General features: G+C 38.1%; 1 protein-coding gene across 1 annotated transcript; it reads right to left on the reverse strand.

Annotated features, from left to right (window-relative positions):
- Positions 1–102: 102 nt before the first annotated feature.
- On the reverse strand, positions 103–17,004 carry LOC142376946 (immunoglobulin-like and fibronectin type III domain-containing protein 1). Its single transcript, XM_075460664.1, has 20 exons — positions 16,965–17,004; positions 13,050–13,178; positions 12,827–12,966; positions 12,066–12,165; positions 11,938–11,964; positions 11,697–11,742; positions 11,417–11,612; positions 11,156–11,269; positions 10,904–11,063; positions 10,490–10,762; positions 7,978–8,102; positions 7,681–7,822; positions 7,298–7,591; positions 6,393–6,569; positions 6,141–6,269; positions 5,687–5,995; positions 5,001–5,086; positions 4,694–4,886; positions 2,755–3,051; positions 103–470 (listed from the first exon to the last, which is right to left on the reverse strand). Exons 1-20 carry the CDS (start codon positions 17,002–17,004, stop codon positions 103–105), a joined length of 3,345 nt encoding a protein of 1,114 aa, XP_075316779.1.
- Between the last annotated feature and the right edge of the window lie 1,929 nt (positions 17,005–18,933).

The following is an 18,933-nucleotide window of genomic DNA, read 5'->3' on the forward strand; positions in this document are numbered from 1 at the left end:
ATGCAGTGAGGATTCTGTTGTTTCAGGCTCAGTCCAGCCGCCACAGCTCCACTTCACTCTACAAAGAAAAACATTTTAGCTGCACACTATGGAATCAAATGTTTACATTGGAAACTTTAGGAATTTGAAAACCATTGTGATACCTCTGACACTGAGAGTCATAGCTGACTCTGCCGTCCCCAGTTTGTTCTCTATGATGACTTTGTATTCTCCAGTGTCTTTAGGTCCCACCCGTAGTATGAGCAAGGAGCAGACTCCACACACGTTTGTGACGTGGTAGTTGGTGTTTGTGTTGAGGCTGATATTGTTGCGGTACCATGTCACACGTGGAGTGGGATCACCCTTTACTGCGCAGCTCATGTAGCATTCGTACCCTTGAGGAGCTGTGCGCCTCTTTAGGGGAACAATAAATGATGGGGGAAACTCAAAGTCCAGGGATTTAATCTGCGGCACGTTTACTTTGAACTTCCCTGAAACATAAAGAAATACAGTTAGTTTATTGTCATAAAAAAAAAGGATTACTAAGTCCTAAATTTCAAGAAGTGGCCTGAAAAGTTTCTCTTCATTTTAACATGAAGTCAAAATGGGAATCTGAGACGCAGCAGCCTGTGTGTATTGTCAACAATAACATTGGGCCTCATGCAAGAACATTTTCGTATTTTTATTCTAAATTTCTCTCACTTTTTTCGTAAGAAGGTCTCGTACGAACACGCCACGTCAGATTCAACAAGCGCTTCGGAAAAAGAGTGTAAACGACCTGCGTAAATAATGAATCACACTCGTGCGTATCTAAGTTCACGTGCACGAGGATAATAGATTTGCATACTCCACGCCCTAAATTATACCATATAAGGATGTGCTTCCTCGCTCCTGTGCCAGGAAGTGTTGAGTCATGAGAATGGCATCAAGGCGCTAAAAGAACAACTTTACGGGCTCTGAGATTGAAGTTCTGTTTTCAGAGATCCAAAAAGGAAAATCTGTCATTTTTAGCAGTGTCAGCAGTGGAATTTACGGGACCTGCTAAAGCGAAGAAATGGGAAGCAATTACGAGTGCTGTTAATTGTCACCTGTAGTTCTTAATATCACCGAAATAAAAAATAAATGGTTTGATATGAAAATGGCTTAAAAAAAAAAACGTCTCGCCATGGGCAGGCGATCGATGACTGCAACTAAAGTCGTGCAATCAATTGTTGCCTCATCATGATGGCTCTTTGATGGGACGGTCCATGAGGGGTATCGAGACACACCCACCTGGCCTTCAGCTCAGTGCGCTCCACGACAGCACGGGTGTTTTGATGCGTATGTGTCTCGTGCTCCAATTATGATTGGCAGTCCAGCCACGGGATGAAAGTCCCTCTTAATTTGTACTTGTTGGACAGCAGTTTATGGGAATTTGATGTACCATGGGTGATAAACTGATGAGAGCTTTGATGACCAAGGGGAGCGCACGACTCACAGAGGACTGGGACACCCCCGATCTGTCTCCAATCTCCCTCTGAAAGGTTCCAGTGGCCAAAAATCCAAGGGTGGTGAGAACCTGGGCGTGTGTGGAATTGGGTTTGATCGGCGTGTTTCTCTCTGGAGTTGTGGCTCTAGCAAGCTGCATATTAGCAGCAGCACAGTCCTTGGGAATCTTAATCGCGATGTCAGCCATTTGTCTGTCTCCACACGCTCTCTTCCAAGAGCCTGACGCACTAAGGCATCCAAAAGTAGGAAGACAGCCGCTGGTTACTACTTCCCATTGACCTTGTTATAAACAGATTCAAATGAACCTTCAATTAGTGCATAATTTAAGTCAAACAGAATGTCAGCATCATTATGGGGTATAATGTATATATTTATTTATGTTTTCTTCAAAGTAATTAAATATACAATCCATTAGTCAAGCAAACTTGATTTGAATAACAGCGGACTATTCTACGAAACTCCTACGACAGGTCTGGATCACTCGTAAATTCTGTTCGTACCTGAAAGAAAACGTAAAATACGAAAAGATTGGTGAATGCGCAAATTCTCTTAAATCACTCGTACGCATGACTTAAGAACAAATCTGTGCGTACGAACGGTTCTTGCATGAGGCCCATTATTTGTGGTAGTTTATGTTTTGATCCTAAAAATAAAACAATTTCACGCATTTTGTTATCTAAGGTCATGGTAATTCTCTGCTTGGTCTTTGTCTGGCTTTCTTTAGTTTAACCAGATTGATTATGGATTTTCAGAAAAAGGAGCGCACATTTCCTAAAGCTGCTTTCTGTTACATATATTTTGCAAATTTCCTCTTGGTGGTTCTTAATCTTGAGCCTATGAAAATGAATCTCCCTCTGAAACTGTACTAGCTGCTCTGACATTGTGAATGGTCTGTTTACAGTGTTGGTAATTCTCACTGGCCTCCTCTGAACTTGTACTGTAGAATTTCTATAGTTAATGGACTCACATGGTCCGCTCTGTTCCTGGTCTGTGGGGTTACCCCGTCTGTTTCCATGCACAAGCCCTCTGATTTCTTTTTTAAAAAAATGTGAAAACTCTGTTTCTCTTTAGAGGTTCCCAGTTTTTCAACCTCATATATTTACCTTGATAGAAAATATTTTTCTATGAATAAAATATCAATTTAATCATATACATTTTATATTTTTTGACGCTTATGGAAATTTGCAGTCTCTAGAGGTGTGAGTTTGTTAATGAGTTAATACTTCACTAAAGTCAGTGATTAGTGTCAGTGAAACTTTGAAGGTGAGAACTGAATTTAGCACAAACCTTTTTCCTTTTTAATTGCAAATGCAGGAGACTCAGAAGGTGCTGAAAGGCCCATGTCGTTCTTAGCAAACACCCTGAAGTAATACTCCCGTCCGGGCATAATGTCGACAGCTGTGAACTTATTATTGAAAAGGTTATCTCCCACTGTCCTCCAAGTGCGTTTGAAGGAGTCCCGCTTGGATACCATGTAGTGTAGCCTGTCATCTCTCTTTTCATCTGGTGAGGGAGCCCAGCAGAGAGTCACTGTTCCTGGGATGTTCTGATCCAACTCTATGGGACCCGGAGGATTAGGATCATCTAGAAAAAGATTTAGTGGCAGAAATGTACCGACATCACAGGGTTTGGTTATTGATTTTAAATCTAGGTTTCACCTTTTTAAAATCTGGGTTGGAAATATAAGCCTGTCGGCATATTACAGACTTCTAAGAATGACATTTTAACCCAGTAATGACAGCAGAGTGATGGCTGCAGACAGTTTGCATCAGTGAGTTTGGTTGGTGGAAAAATAGATTTTTAAAATGTTTTTTTTTTTAAACGGTAAAAGGTAGTGTAGTAGCACTTTCCACAATCAAAAATGAAGTGGTACTTATCTGGGGGGGCTCAGTAGGGTTTCAATGCGTGTCCACGAAAAACATCAATCACTGCATGCCGTCATCTTTATGCTTGTTTATTCCAAGGACTCAAGGTTTCATTTAACTCAAAACAAACATTTCATTTTCTCACGATCGAAAAGATTGCTGCGTGAAACTCCCCCGGATTCTCAATGCGGAACTAAATCACTCCCTAACATATATCACCTTTGCCTCTACATGGCTCGCCGTGGCCAAACCCATCTCCCTCCTACTCCGCCCACGAGCGCAGGAAACAAAACCTAGGCAGCAATGCAGTCTATACAGGTAGGAAGGTTCATTTAACATTAAAGTACTGTTCAGAAATATCTGTTTAGTTTGACAAGTTTTAATCATTAAAAAAATACTTAGATGTGGAAATCAACTTTAATTTTAAAATCAGTTGTGTGTGTATAAAAGTAATCTCAACTTTAAGTCTACTCTAGCTTTTTAAGAGCTTTTAGCCGCATTGTGTTGCTATTATTCTCAGGTAATTACAACTGAGCTTGTTCACTAATGAAGAAAGAAATGCAGCTGAAAAAACTAGTAAGGTCACAGAGTTGAGATGAATCTTTTCAAAGTGTCACTTTTGTGTCTTGCCTGTTTATCGTAGCTGTGTTTCTCCACATTACCATTTTTGATGTTTTTTAAATTCATTACCGTCTGAAAATGAGGAATACAGAAACATTTCAATGAATCGTGGCTGGCAATGAAAAATAATGAAATATTGACGTTTTGCTTAAATTTGTTTCAACTTGAATATAGGATGTCTAGGGACAGATAATCTGATTAACAGTCATAATGTACATTTCTATATTGCATATTTAATTACAACTGTATCTAACTGATTTAATCTTAGATTGCAGTGATAAGCCTCAACTTTAACACAGGACCTCTGGGGATGTGTTTGTGATGTGGGAGGCGGAGGGGTGGGACCATGCTGTTGCTTGATCAAATCGAGATCTTGGAAGTTTTACGGCGGGTGTCAACATTTTTAGGCCAAAAAAATTTACACCTGTATTTTCAGAGAGATTGTCAATTATCTGTATATATCAGTATTACGGTGCTAATAATTGTACCATAGAAAACAAACACTATAGAATACACTGTCAACTATTGTCAGCAGATTACGTTGGTTTTCTTCTCTCCCACTGTCTCTGCTCTCATATGCTGTATTTCAGTACACCCGACTTCCTTATGAAACCATTCATATCTAAACTTTTTCTTCTTTTGTTATTAGAAAAACACATTGAGTCAGAAGTAATGAAAATTGCATTGGTTCCTGATTATCGCAGCAGTAATGATCAATCACTCTGAACAGTGGAATTCACCTGTAACTCTGATTTCAACATTGAAGCTTTCCTGTCCAACAAGGTTCTGCACAGTAATGGTGTAGATGCCACTGTCTGACCTCTCAGATGTGGGAATTAACAGTTGAGAACCTTTATCAGAGTTGGTAATAGTTACGCGTTTGAGCACTGGAATACCATCCTTTACCCAGGATATTTCAGGCAGTGGGCATGCCTGAATACAATAAAGAAAATACTAAATTAATGTTTCTCATGATGATGCTGAAATGGTTGCACAATAAAACAAAACCTTCAGTGAACCCTGCAGCTGTGGCACAAAACAACGTACCTCAAAGTTGATGTTGAGACGAACAGTGTTCCCAGACCTCACCACCATAAAGGTCTTCATGTTTTGGCCTTTAAATTTTGGCCTTACTGTGAATCAAATTTAGATTAAAATGTTTAAATTACTTTTTTACAACTTTGGAAACATTATGATAGTTTGATATTATTCCTATCTTTTATGGTTATCTTCTGGTCTCGTGTATGGAGAATCTAATCCTGTGTAAAGCTGATGCAGGAATGAGATGAGGACATTCACTAATTACAGGAATATAGTTCCATTTGCAACCCTTTGTTTATTGTTATTCACTTCGCTCCAGATGCACCAGCTGGCCAATATCGCATGGCTTTCTTCATGGCGCTCTCATACTGGGGTATGTTTATATCCCACAGTCCTTGAAACGAATGACTCACACAGTGGCTTGATGAAATTAACAAATGGCTGCAGTCCATGTCCAAATTCACACACAGTCAGGCTGCTTGTGCAAGTATGTTTTAGAAAGTCTGGCTAAAAATCAATAAAAAAACGTGTCAGTTTGATATTTGAAATTAGTGTTGCAGTTTGTTCTTGTTGTGCTGTCAAACATCCTTTTAGACCGTCAACACTCTACTTTCAAGACCCCCTGTTATTAAACCACATACTGAAAAGCACTCTTGCAGTTTCATTTAACTTTAATTGGCTCAATTCCTTACCTGGAGGTGGCATGGTGATTATATATTTGTCAAAGCCCTGAGGTTCTCCATCGCCTCCATAATTTGTGGCAGTTACTCTCACCCAGTATGTGGCCATTGCCTTGAGGCCAAGCACATTGTAGGAAGTCAGAGTAACTGGGATGGCGTTGCAGCGGGTCCATTCCAGGCACTCCATTGGTCTGATCTCCACATAGTAACCTTGGGCTTCATCTTCTACTCCCTTCACTTCCTTTGGCTTCGTCCAAGCCAGTGAAAATGTAGTGTAACTGGAGGATGTTAATTTGAGGTCTGTCACTTTTCCTGGAGGCTCTGAAATGACAGCAACAAGCATTGTTGTTTTATATTACACAAGGAAATTGAGACAATTGTGCTCGCTTTTAAGGATGATTTGTGCTGTTTTCTGTGAGCAAACAAAACTGAATGAAAATGCAGCAACGTTGTGTGATTGACTCACTCATTGGATCTCTTGCTGTAACTGTTTCACATGGAATACTGGCATCTCCAGCACCAGACAGGTTGATGGCAGATACTCTAAATTGATATGCTGCACCCTCAAAGACATCTTTCACAGCATACTTTGTGTCTGCAGGAAAAGGTGCAGTAGGCATGATATAACTCCATCTCCGTTGAAGTGTGAAGATGCTTTTATTTTCACAATGTGGCACGATCACACTTTAACTGGGTATTCCCTCAGCTTGCTCTATACCTGTAATTGGCCCCTTTTGGTTTACAAGGCTCCAGTAATTTGTGCCTGTCTTGTTCTTTTCCAAATTGTATCCAACTATTTTGGTCCCTCCAGTGTCACATGGAGCACACCATGACAGATTGATGCAGTCTTTAAAGGCACTGACCACTTTGGGTGCTGTTGGTGGTCCAGGATAACCTGTGGGGTGGAGGAATGAAATAGAAAATTGAAAATAAAAATGCTGCTTTGCTACATTTCTCCCTTGTTAGGTTTATCATATCCAAAATGAAAACATATACAGAACTTCACTGCAATCCACTAAACTGCAACATTTCCCAGTTGTCATTGGGCAAGAGGCAGGGTACATCCTGCATGAACCATTCATGCTCAAATTTGATTGGCTCAAAGTGCAGAACCTGAAAGTGTCATCAGTGGTGGGGCCTTGAGAAGCCTTTTTTATTTATTTTTTAAATGGCAATTTGCCATTTTTATGGCCCCAATTAGAAACTTACGTAATACACCAGCTGCTATGTCCTCTGTCTGCAGGTAATCGCTGATCCCCTCTGCATTCTTGGCTCTGATCTGATAGCAGTATCTCCTTCCAGGGTCCACATCTGAATCTTTGTAACTCGGGCTCCCTGGGATTTCTCCCAGATTTGACCATTTATTTCGCCCCAGTTGTTGACGTTCTATGGTGTAGTTTGTGATTGGACATCCACCATTGTCTTTTGGTGGTTTCCATTTGAATTCAACAGATGTTACACCACTTTCCATTATGTCCACAGGGCCCTGTGGTGGGGTTGGTTTGTCTGTGGACAAATGAGAAGAGTTCATAGAATGCTGAAAACAAAAAGCATTTATCTATTTACATGCAATACATCGTGTGAGGTAATATCAGAAGTGACAAACTCTTATTGTCAACCTACCCAGTACAATGAGTTTTGAAACTGCTTCTAGTGTACCGTATTCATTTTTGATTTTGATTTTGACATCTCCACGATCTTTCCTTTGACACTTTGTGAGGCGAAGTTGGCCTTCAGTCTCTGATGTCTCAATCTTCACACTGGTGGCAGGCAAAAGCTCGTCGTCATCCTTGTACCACTGTATTGTCATCGGTGCTCCACCTGAGAATGGCATCTTCCATTCAGCATTTTCACCTGCCTTTATAATGACTGGCTTCGTGAATTTTCCAAAAGCATCAGGGTCGAGTTTAGGTGGGTCTGTAATGTTAGAAAGGAAAAAAAAAAAAAGGTTTTGTTCAAAAGTCTGAGTTGTATCATTGATACATTTTCCAAAGTTTTATTCTAACCTTGAATGTTAAGTGTTGCCTCTGATTTTCGCCCTTCAGCTTCAAAGCGGTACACAGCTGTATCATCTTTTTTACAGCAGTTAATTGTCAAAGTGTGACAGGCTCCATCTTTGATGATCTCAACCCCCTCCCCACCTGTTAGCTTGTCAGATAAAAAACATTCAAGATGCATTTATGTGAAATTACAATTGAATTGTTTGATGAGGGAAAGTATAAAATATTGATCTCTGAGAAATGAACAAATGTGATTAATTACAGAATTTCTCTACACTAGCCTTCCTGGCATAGCGGACTTACCAGCTTCCCATTTTTATACCAGCATCCCTCTGAAGCCTCACTGCTTAGTTTGCAGGATAGCTCTGCTCGATCACCAACATTTGCAACCGTATCTGACAGCCCACAGACAAACTGAACCCCTTTATCTGCAAATGGAAATATTACAATAATCAAAATTGTTTGGCCACATGACGAATTAGATAAAATTAAATTTATATTTTAAAAACAAAGTTGGAGACCAAACGTGTACAAATTTAGGATATAAAGGTCCATCTTCACTACAACGTACTCTCCTCATTACAGCAGGTCTCTCTAGTGGTTAGCATGCAGGCTTGCAGAATATTAATAATGAATTCTGCTTATTGTGACTAATGTGATTTCAAAAAATCCAAAAGCCCCTTAATATTTGAAATTTCTGAGGACTATCCCATCAGAGCTTTCTGGATTTACAACTTGCTTAGAAAGACATTACAGGCATTGTCCTTTGCTTTGAATATACAGTTTTAGTTTAAAACAAATTTTATTTTATACAACCCCAATTTAAAAATAAGAACCTGAAGACTGAGGTCATGTAGAAGTGAGTTTTTTTTTTTGTTTGTTTATTGGACTTTTTATTAAACCCTGAAATGATTCTCCTTTCATTTCTATTATATTTTTCTTTTTCATCAAAATATTGCTACTCTGACTCTGCTTCTCTCAGATGCTCTTTTTATATCCAGTTATGTTACTAACCTGTTGCTAGTTAACCTAGTTAGTTGCAACATGTTCTCCTGCTGTTCTTTTTGGTACCATTTACGGTTTCAGCCTTAATTTTTTTGCCATCAAAATCAGGATTAGTTAATATTTTTCATGAATTAGAAAACACATCAAATGTATCATTACATGTTACTATGTCATGTCAAAAAAATATCAATTTATATTTCCAAATCGTAGCATTCTGCTTTTTATTTATGAGCATCCCAGCTTTTTGTAAACTGGGGTTGCACACATCTCAGTCCATCTATTTCCTTCGTTGGCCATTTCCTTCTCTGTGGTAGAAATCTTTCTAGTGTAACTATAGCCCCTTTCGCACTGCGACCCGCTACCTTAGCGGGTCCAAATTGCACCTTCGACCTGCGTCGAGCAATGTGAACGCTTGGTGTGTTGGTGACCCGTGTCGCCTGAAGCCGAGTTCAGGGGGCGTTGCCTAGTGGCAGAGCGTCACACGAAACACATAAAATGCTGGGCGTGTACAATGACGTAGGCACAAGCCATGTGTCGGAGGTAGGGTTAAATACACCTTGAGGACTCGTTTTTGCAATTGTATATGCAGTTCATGGAGACGTTATTTTACGGGGTGTGGATGGTTACAACGTGGGATGCCGCCGAAGAACATATGCGGAGAATACAAGAGCACTATAGTCCCCGACATGTGGCGGTAAATAACGTCCTCTGCTCGGAGGCTGAGGAGCTCGCGGACCTCCTTGTGTCCCCAGTTGGCCATATTAAAAAATGTCTCGAACTTGATGTAGGCTAAAACAGAGTAAAACTTGTTCTCACCTGTCGCTGTTGTTCTGATCAGCTGTCTATTCTGTCTTTTAAACTCCTCACGTCACGCCACGCCCACGTCCGACCCGCGTCAATTGCGTTCACACCAAACTCGGCTCGGCAAAAAGACTAGGGTCCGACGCGGGTCGAAAGTCGAGTTGACGCGGCAGCCCGGGTCGGCAGTGTGAACGCAACAGCGGACACACTAAATTCGCGGATTAAACGCGGGTTATTCCTCAGTGTGAAAGGGGCTTATGTAAGATGTTCTACAGTACCTTGGAGTTAACCTTTCTATCAAAGTAATTGTTGTAGTTCAGAGAAATTTGAGGACAGATGGAGTAAAACTGTGACTTACTGTATTATTATTCAGTCTCTATAATGCTTTAAAAAGTTTTACCTGTGACAATGTCGGGAACCAAAGGACCAGCTCGTGATCTCTTTTTCTTATTGCCTACATCATCTGTATTTTTATCATCTCCATCCCCCAGGGCGTTCTTATTCATGCCGTCTCCATCTCCTTGGTCTCCATCTTTCCCTTCACCAGCAAGGCTGCTGTCACCAAAACCATCTCTCCCATCTCCTCCATCTCTTCCATCTCTTCCATCTCTTCCGTCTCCTCCATCTCCTCCATCTCCATCTCCTCCATCTCCTCCATCTCCTCCATCTCCTCCATCTCTTCCATCTCTTCCATCTCCTCCATCTTTTCCATCTGTCCCGTCTCCCTGTAAAGCTTTAGCATGTTTTGCTGTGTCCTCTTCGCCTCCCTCGTTTTTAAGCTTTCCCTGCTGTTTAGACCGGGCATCATGATTGTTGGCTTTGGTGTCCTTACGACCACTTGGATCAGCTGAATTACAGTAAACGCACAAAAGTAGGGAAAAATAATCAATAACTTTTAGTTAAAACATATTTTTAAATGACAATTAAAGATTGTCTTATCAGAGTGTCAACAATATTGTGTTTTAATACTAATGAATATATATCAAAATGATAAAGAAAGCTGTCCCACCTTCCACTCTGAGAGAGGCGCTGCTGGAAGTGATGCCAGCAATGGCGTAAAATGCTCCAATATCTACTATTTGACAATTTTTTACTCTCAGTGTGTGAGTTAGTTTGTCTTCGGAGACGGTGATCTCATATTTGTCCCCATGTTCAAGTGATGAGTCTACTTTTGACCAAGTAATTCCGTTAAGGGGCGTTGACAAAACGCACTGAAAGATGGCGTCCTCACTTTCAGTGACCTTAACATCTTTAATCTTGGCCGCAAACTCCACGGCAGGCACTAAGAGGAGGAGAAGGTGAATGTTGTGAACTAAAGAAACTTTTACGAAATCACCATTCATTGATAAATATGCTTTGACTTTTCTTATCAACTTCTGATGTACAAATTCTGTTTTCATCACAAAGGCAGGTTATGCTTTACCTTGAAAGTCAGTTGTAAGAATGTTTGTCTCTTCAACATCAACCTGGTATAATCCTGCATCTTCTGGTCCAGGGTTTTTGATACTGAAAACGTAGTTTGAACCTTCTTTATTAAGGCTGTGCTTTGAGTTTTCATCATCGTATGAAACCGAAGTCCCATCCTTGAGAGAGAAAAGTTAAATTCTTTTAAGATTATTTTTTTTTTTTAAATATTTCTAAAAACATTTTACTCTAGTTATAGATTTGAATTCACCTTGTATACAGTGATGACACTGTTGGGATCCTGGAGTGTCATGTTGAAGCTAAATTCAGCTTTTCCACTTGGTTTCACTTCTATTTGTTTCACATCCTCCAGCTTCTCTACAACCTAAAAAGTAAAGATATAAAGAACTTGTCGTAGAATATTTTATAACTCAAATTCTGAGTCAGTTGTTGTCATTTTTACCTGTCTTTTTGGAGGTTCAAAATACATTATTCAGAGGTTCTATGCAGTTTTTACAAATTCAGACAGTACCTTAGCCTGTTCATCTTTCCTCTCCTTCTCCATCTGCTTTAGTTTCTTTAACAACCAGCGGAAGTCCGTAACACCATAGTCAAAACAGATTTTTTCATAGTCTTTCTTTGGTGCAGAGAGAAGCAGTTCAAAGAGTTTAGGATCAATTTCTCCCTCTTTCTTTGGTGGTATTGGCTTCTTTTTTTTGACAACGGTACTGAAAAGAGAAGAACAGTTTTTTTTTGTTGTTGTTGTTGTTTTTTTGTTTAAACCACATATTAAGACTTTGACTAAAACTTACGTTTTCTTCAGCATTGATCTGAAATCCTGGGTTGCCTGCCCATTTTCTGAAAAAGCAAACAAATAAATGATTGTGGCATCATCACATTTTACACTTTATGTAGGGCTCCATCTAACTCTGCAATTATAAAGACTACAAATTACAGCCTGGGTTATATTATTCTATTACCATGATCGGTTTGATTGGATGTTTGACAGAGCAAAGATGGGGACCTATCAAAGTAATTTGGTAAATTTCATACCTGTCTGGGACTTCTTCTTATGGCTAACTGTACGAACACAAAGACATAAGCAAAAAAAAAAAACACAAGTAATTAGTTGTATAGTAATAATCTGACTAATTCCATCCATATTTACTGTGAAATCTCACCTTCAATAACGTTCAGAGTGGCTGTGGAGACAGCTTTTCCATACTCGTTGGTTGCAAAGCACTTGTAGGTGTCAGCTTGGTCGATAGATACACCGATTACCTGATAAAGCAATACTCTTTTACATAGATGAAATCTGTAGATTCTGAGAAATCTGAGATATTTATTACAAAAACCAATGAGCTGGAGTGCTGTGATGTGCTGTAAAGGTATGCAAAGCCAAACTAACTCTAACTTTAGCTTTTAAAACCTTATCTATATCTTTAAACTATAGACTTGGAGCTGCAACTATTAAATTTTTTTTGTTGGTGAATTAGTTGTTTTATTGATTTAAAATCAATAAAATGACATTGATAGAATGTCAAATTCTATAAAGCCAATGTGATCAAAAACCAAAGATTTCTGAAAACTGATCAGTTGATCATCATGTAATCAGTAATCGCAGCTCAAAGTGAAAGACGGTAGCAGATGTCAGTGTAGGAGAGAGGGTTGCGATAAATTCTGTCATCCATTTGTTTTAGATTAATTTTTTGCCTTTTGTGGCTGTATTGATGGGGGAAAGTGGATAGAGATTTAAAGTATGGAAAGAGAGAGTTGGGCGGTAACATGTAGCACATGGTCCAACCAACCAGAATATAAACCAGGCACTTTCATGTGGTAAACTCTAACAACTCGACTATTGGGTATCCCCACATATTGTGTTTTATGAGATGTGTTTGACAAAAAAATGCATGAAACATTAGTTGCCTGCTTTTTTTCTCACTTCCAGAATGTGTTCTCGAGCCTTTTCATCATATCTGGTCTTGTACTTTTCTGGGTCGTCCACTTCACCTTTATTGCGACCCCATGCGACAGTTGGTGCTGGCTCTCCACTCACCATAGCTTTGAAAAATGCCTTTTTCCCTGAAAAATGAAAATTTAGCCATATGACAATGATAAATGTCAATGGTAGTTTTTCATAATTTTGCTGAGTGTTTGTTTTCCACCTTCTTGAACAGTCACAGCCATGGGTTTCCGGGTAATGTCAGGAGTGGTCTTTCCTGCAGGAAGTTGCTCAACAAACTGGGTTATCATAACCCCAGGAACTCTGGACCTCTTCTTGATGGCCACTGTTAAGATTAGGAAAAGTGTTCAATGGGGCAGAATCATGGGTGTGCTTGTGTTTTTAAGCTTAAACATTAACAGGAAGCCTACAAGAAATGGGAAACGCATCTTCTAAATACACATCTTCTAAATGCTTTGTCTATGACTCGAGTATATATTATTTAAAAACTCAAAACATTCCTGGCCAACACATGAGACTGGATATGGTGAAAGTATTTGTAGAAGTTGAGCTGCAGTGAAGCTGCAAAATGTATCCACCTAACTTAAGGTAAAACATTTGAGTAAAACCATGATAAGAATATCTACTCCAGAATCTTCTTAGAACTGAAGTTTGAATTTAAAGGTGCAGTGTTTCTCTTCCTCAAATAAAAAAGCAATATTGATCACATCTGTGATTTGTGAAATGAACACCACAGTGAGCATTAATGACAACTATAGACAGGCACTACTGGCTTCTACGGTTCTGTTTCTGTTAAACTTTTATTACTTCAGAGTCTCACAAGGGGTCACTCTTTCCTTTCTTTCCTTTTTCTGTTAATAACCATAACAGCAGCTGCAGAATGAAAAACAGTTTACTTGGTTGTATTAATTGAATTCTGTGATACACTTTTCTTTTTTTTTTTTGTCTGTTTTATTTGTATGCTTTAACCAGCAGAAAGTTATTTGTGACACGGATTTATTCTAATGCAGATTCCCCATAAAGCTTGAATTGTAGTACAGACACTGTTTTCTCTTTTTGAGTTTTTTTGCCAGATATAGAAGTCATTAACGAGAGGGAAGAAAAGAGAAGGGTGTTGCAGCTGCCAGCCTTTTGGTTTTCCTCAAATGTTTCTTAACAGAATGCCTCAGTAAGCAACACTGAGCTCAACCAACAGCTGTCGAAATCCCATACGACAACCCACCATCTGTTACCCTTTTTTCTGTACAACCGTCATACCTTGTAATGACTCGGAGTTGCTTCTGTCACCCTGGGGCTTGTACATTTGATATGACTTTTCTGCTGCCTTTTATGGATAGGTCAAACAACTGATTATCATACAGTACTGCTGTGTGCAGAATCAAGCCTGCCAAAATACCTCCGTTCTCCTATGTCTCATCCTTCCCCAATGAGTATCTGATCTAGAGGCATAAAGTCGCATGCAAATACATGTAAGAAGGGAGGTCCTTTATGCTAAAAATGACAGAATAACACCAACACAGATTTCTTGAAAAGCTGTCTACAAACCACATTTTTATTTTCTCTGACATGCAGTAAAGTCAGGGGCTAACTTATTATTAAATTCTGTCCTCAGTGAGTCACTTTTAGATTATCCATTTTGCATAATTGTTTTTCCAGCAGCCTTACTGCAGCTTAAAGGCATCTATTGAATATTCATCAAATAGTATGTGTCATCTCTCAAGGGGTTGGTTTATATTCTTATATCATCTGAATGCAGGCAGGATTCTTGTAACTCTGTTCCTCAAGCATTGATTTTCGCATAATCCAAGTCTGTTAGGATAGCAGGCTGTGGTTTCTCTCTGCATACCAATTGCTCCTTGAAGAATTGATGGCTTTGAGCAGCAGCAAACTTGAGAATATCTTCAGTAAGAAGTTGTTGGCTTTGACGACAGATAACTGTCATAAACCACTCAAAGCAACCCCCTTTTTCCTTAGAATGAGTGTCAGTGTCTTTCAGACACTTGAATGTTGGTGTTTCTTGGAAGCTGAAAATTTGACAGTACAATTTTATTTTTTATTTTTACACAAGGTATATTACTGGAAGACTTTCTTCATTTCAAGGGTTAAAAAGTAGGATTTCAAAAGTCAACTCTTTTCTGGTATTAGATTTTACTGATGAGTAGAGAGAGTACTCATGAGTAGTTTCTGTTAGTTGTTGAAATAAAAAAGTTAAAAAGTCCACCCATCTAATCAGCATTAGACATGCAGTTCATACTACTTCTCTTTTTGCACAGTTTGTAGTAATGACAACTGAAATCATTGTCACAACAAGGTTAAGTGGAATTTTTAATTTACTGAAGTATTCCGATACTTTGCTCTCGCTCTCCAAATTTAAAAAAAAAAGTGAGTATATTGATTAAATTATAAGCAAACAAGAAGATGCAGTTATTTAAAAATCATTGTATAAACTATATATTGTGTAAAGACTAATCATAATTTCTAAACTGAACCTTTCTTTTTTATATCTAGCCATTTTGAATTTTGTTCTCGTATCATACACAAAAAGGTGGAGCAGGGAGTATGTTTACTACCTCTTCCTTTACAGGGTCAGTGTGTAAGATGAAGGGACAATTATTCGCTAAAGTAGCTTTACAAACTGCAATCAAATGAGTATTCTTCAAACATCAAATAACAATAGCTGGAAAAACATGTGAATGACAGTGAGATATGGAGGAGGCCACAGTCTTGTGAGTTTGGATTTTAAAGGGCCATGGACACAAAAATCAATAACTGTAACGATGTGAGTATTGAAACTGCTGGTCAATTACATTCTGGAAACCGTGATACCAAGCATGCACTGAGCGCAGTTTTAATATAGCTCCAGAAGGCATTTTGATGACCTGCTGTAATCTTGTATGTTACTCAGAGACGGAGAGAGCATATGGGATTACAAAGTTTGATGACCTCATGGCCATTGTCAGACAGGGCATCAGTAAAAATAAATAAATAACTGACATATTTGCAGTGTGTCACAGGTAATTAATACTTTTGTGTAATTTTCTGCCTATTATTTTAGATATATTTAACAAATGGTTGTCTATTGACGAGACTGGATGATTTTCGAGGGAAAAGGGTTGTTGGCTTTCGTAAAACAGTAGCTCGGAAAAGGCAAATATAACAACAATGGAGTACAGGATTTAGTTTTTAGCTAAAATGAATCTATGATGTTTTTATTATTATTATCGTTTGTGGTAGTAGTAGTAATATTAGTTTTCTTTTTAATGGACAAATAATTGGCCTCTGTTGTTCTTTACTTGAACACTAACAATAGTTGCATCTGTCTTTTTTTTTTTATAGTTTTCATTATAATTATCATTCTCAGCATTTCTAACTTTTTAAGGTAGAGCAACCATCCAACTTTGAAAAGTAATATGGTTGAGATGCATTTACCACTAAAGACGATTGAAAATGGAGAAAAGTCTTTTGTCTTGATTATCTTGTTTTCGTATCTTTGTAAGACAAATTTGTGTCTGATGGCAGCATATGCTGCTTCCAAACCTGTATCATTCAGTGATAATGAAGCAAGCTATCCACCCCTTTGAGACCAGTGCACTCCCATGCCTTTAGAATGTTCTATTGATTTAAAAAGCCAGATTTCCCCCCTTCTTTTTAGATTGAAGGACACAATGTCCAACATTTCCAAAAAGTTTCAGATTTTGACTCACCAGGCCAAATGGAAAAAGATTTTCTGTCTGCGTCAGTCCAACTGAGATGAACCAGAATGCAGAAAAGTCCATTCATAAGTGTTCCTGAGCTCATACAGCGAACTCTCCTACATAATCTTGTGTTAATACACTGTTACCTTCAAAGGCCTCACAGATCGCGACCATTCAGCTGAGCTTTTCAGTGTTAATATCTCTGGACTGTTTAGATCTGTTAATGCTATTATGTCCCGTATTATGTATCCAAGAAGATGAAGGGCTGTGATTCTTGTCAAATGAGCTTCTGCAAAGAATTGAGTTAGAAGACTAAATACTTCAATTTTCTGAGATTTTTCTGAGATGTCTAAAAGGTGAAAGGTAATCTGAACTTTCTACATAAAAAAAACAAAACAAACATATACAAAATCCAGACTTACCTTGGGGTTTCATTTCTTTTTGGGGAGTTTTCGAACTCATTGCGGCGTTTGATTGTTGATTCTCAATCCAGGTTTTTAATTGTTGTTTGGCTTAAATTAAAAGAAAAATATGTCAGTTATGTTGCAACATCTGCAACAGAGGGTATTAAGTTGTTTTTTTTTTGTCAGTGCATATGTTTGTTCATATGTTTTATCTGTTTTTAAACTACATCAGATGGTTGTAAAATTAATATCTCACGAACACTTCAAGGAATCCTCTTCATTATCGAGTCCAAGTCAATTTGGTTGTCAAAGGTTAAGGTCACTAACCTAATTAACATATTTTAGGCTTTTACTCAAGAATACATAAATTAATCTTGACAAAATTAAACACAAATGTCTAAAAGGATCATATTTAGCCAACTGTCAACTTTTCTAATGCAATCTTATCACGCTGTTACACAGATGCTATATGAAATATACTGTTAGTATAATGAACTTTATAAGATATTACTTCAATATCAAGGTTGTGCTAACACTTATCATCTTGTCTTCATACTTATCCACACAAACCACAGTTGATATAAATGAATGAATATAATTACATATTGCTTTGAAAGCTGTGGCCACAAGAAATTGTGGAACAGAACTATCTCCTTTCTTTTGTAAAGAATGGCCTGGTGTTTCATCCTTTCCTCAGTAATTAGACACCTCATCATGTCTGCCACGTAGATGCATCTGAGTTATTTCATTCAATTGAAAGACTAATTGACCAGAACTGTAAAGCAAACTAAAAAGATATGATATCATTCAATAAATAATGAATGATGATGATGATGATGAAGAAATCATGAAATGGAAAAGGAAACTTTTTGCTTATTTTCAACTGCAGGGCTTGTTGCAGCATTTTTCTTATATTTTGTTACTGACTGATGAAAACATAATATTGTATATCTATCTATCACTATGTATAATATTAACAGAATATTGCACTAAAATGTTAAAACTGAAAAACAACACTAAAGGTAGGCATTATTGAAGGATAAGGCATTGTTTAATTGACCTTTTTTTTTTTTTTTTTTTACATAGATTTTCTCAGTCAAATTGATGATCTAAACACACAGGCTGTGATTATGCACATTTGAGAAGTTGACTAATACCTAATATATATATTTTCATTAAAGATTAAAAGTGAATTTTTCATGAAAGTTTGCTAAAGGCTTTGACTAATGAATTAGTTGACCAATAATCTATCACTTTAGTTATTGTATAAATATTTTCATAGAAGTCATTTTGGATGTAACTTGCGGTCACCGGTATCATCAATGTCACGTGACTCAGCTTGGTATCCTGAGAACCTGGGACACCTAAAAACAGGGTCATGGTAAGCACTGCATTGGAGCTTCTCATGTGTCATCTATGACATCAGCCTGTCAAAGTGGGCATGCCTTGACTCCTGCGTGACTCGTGAAGACAGTTGGAGACATGCTAGGACACTGTAAATTGGGAATGTGAAATCCCACCTAGTGGCTCACTCCTCTCAACTGACTGTGGAGTCAACAGGCTGTGCCAGCAATTTAACTACTGAAGATCCAAACTTAGAAAGGGGCAAACTGTTTTTTTCATCAAACCTTCAACCCGATGTACATGATAAGTCATTGTAAATTTTTCTAATCAAGGGAATTGTTGTTTCTGTTAACTAAAAGCAAAAGACAGACACTGAATTAAAGGTCAAAAACATACTATACTAATAACTTCTGTGGTAAATTAGATGGAGAATTAGCATTTACCCATCCCTAACCCACAGGCAAAACATTTAAATACTAAAATCCATAAGTAAGTAGTAAGTAGTCTGGGGCATCTTTTACTTTAATTATTCTTATATTTATATATATATGTGTGTATATATATATATGTGTGTGTGTGTATATATATATATATATATAAATAAGCTGAAAGGCTTTTAATTAATAAAAATGGGCTTTGTCGA

The sequence above is a fragment of the Odontesthes bonariensis genome, chromosome 3, assembly GCF_027942865.1.
Source record: "Odontesthes bonariensis isolate fOdoBon6 chromosome 3, fOdoBon6.hap1, whole genome shotgun sequence".
In the NCBI taxonomy this organism is placed as follows: domain Eukaryota; kingdom Metazoa; phylum Chordata; class Actinopteri; order Atheriniformes; family Atherinopsidae; genus Odontesthes; species Odontesthes bonariensis.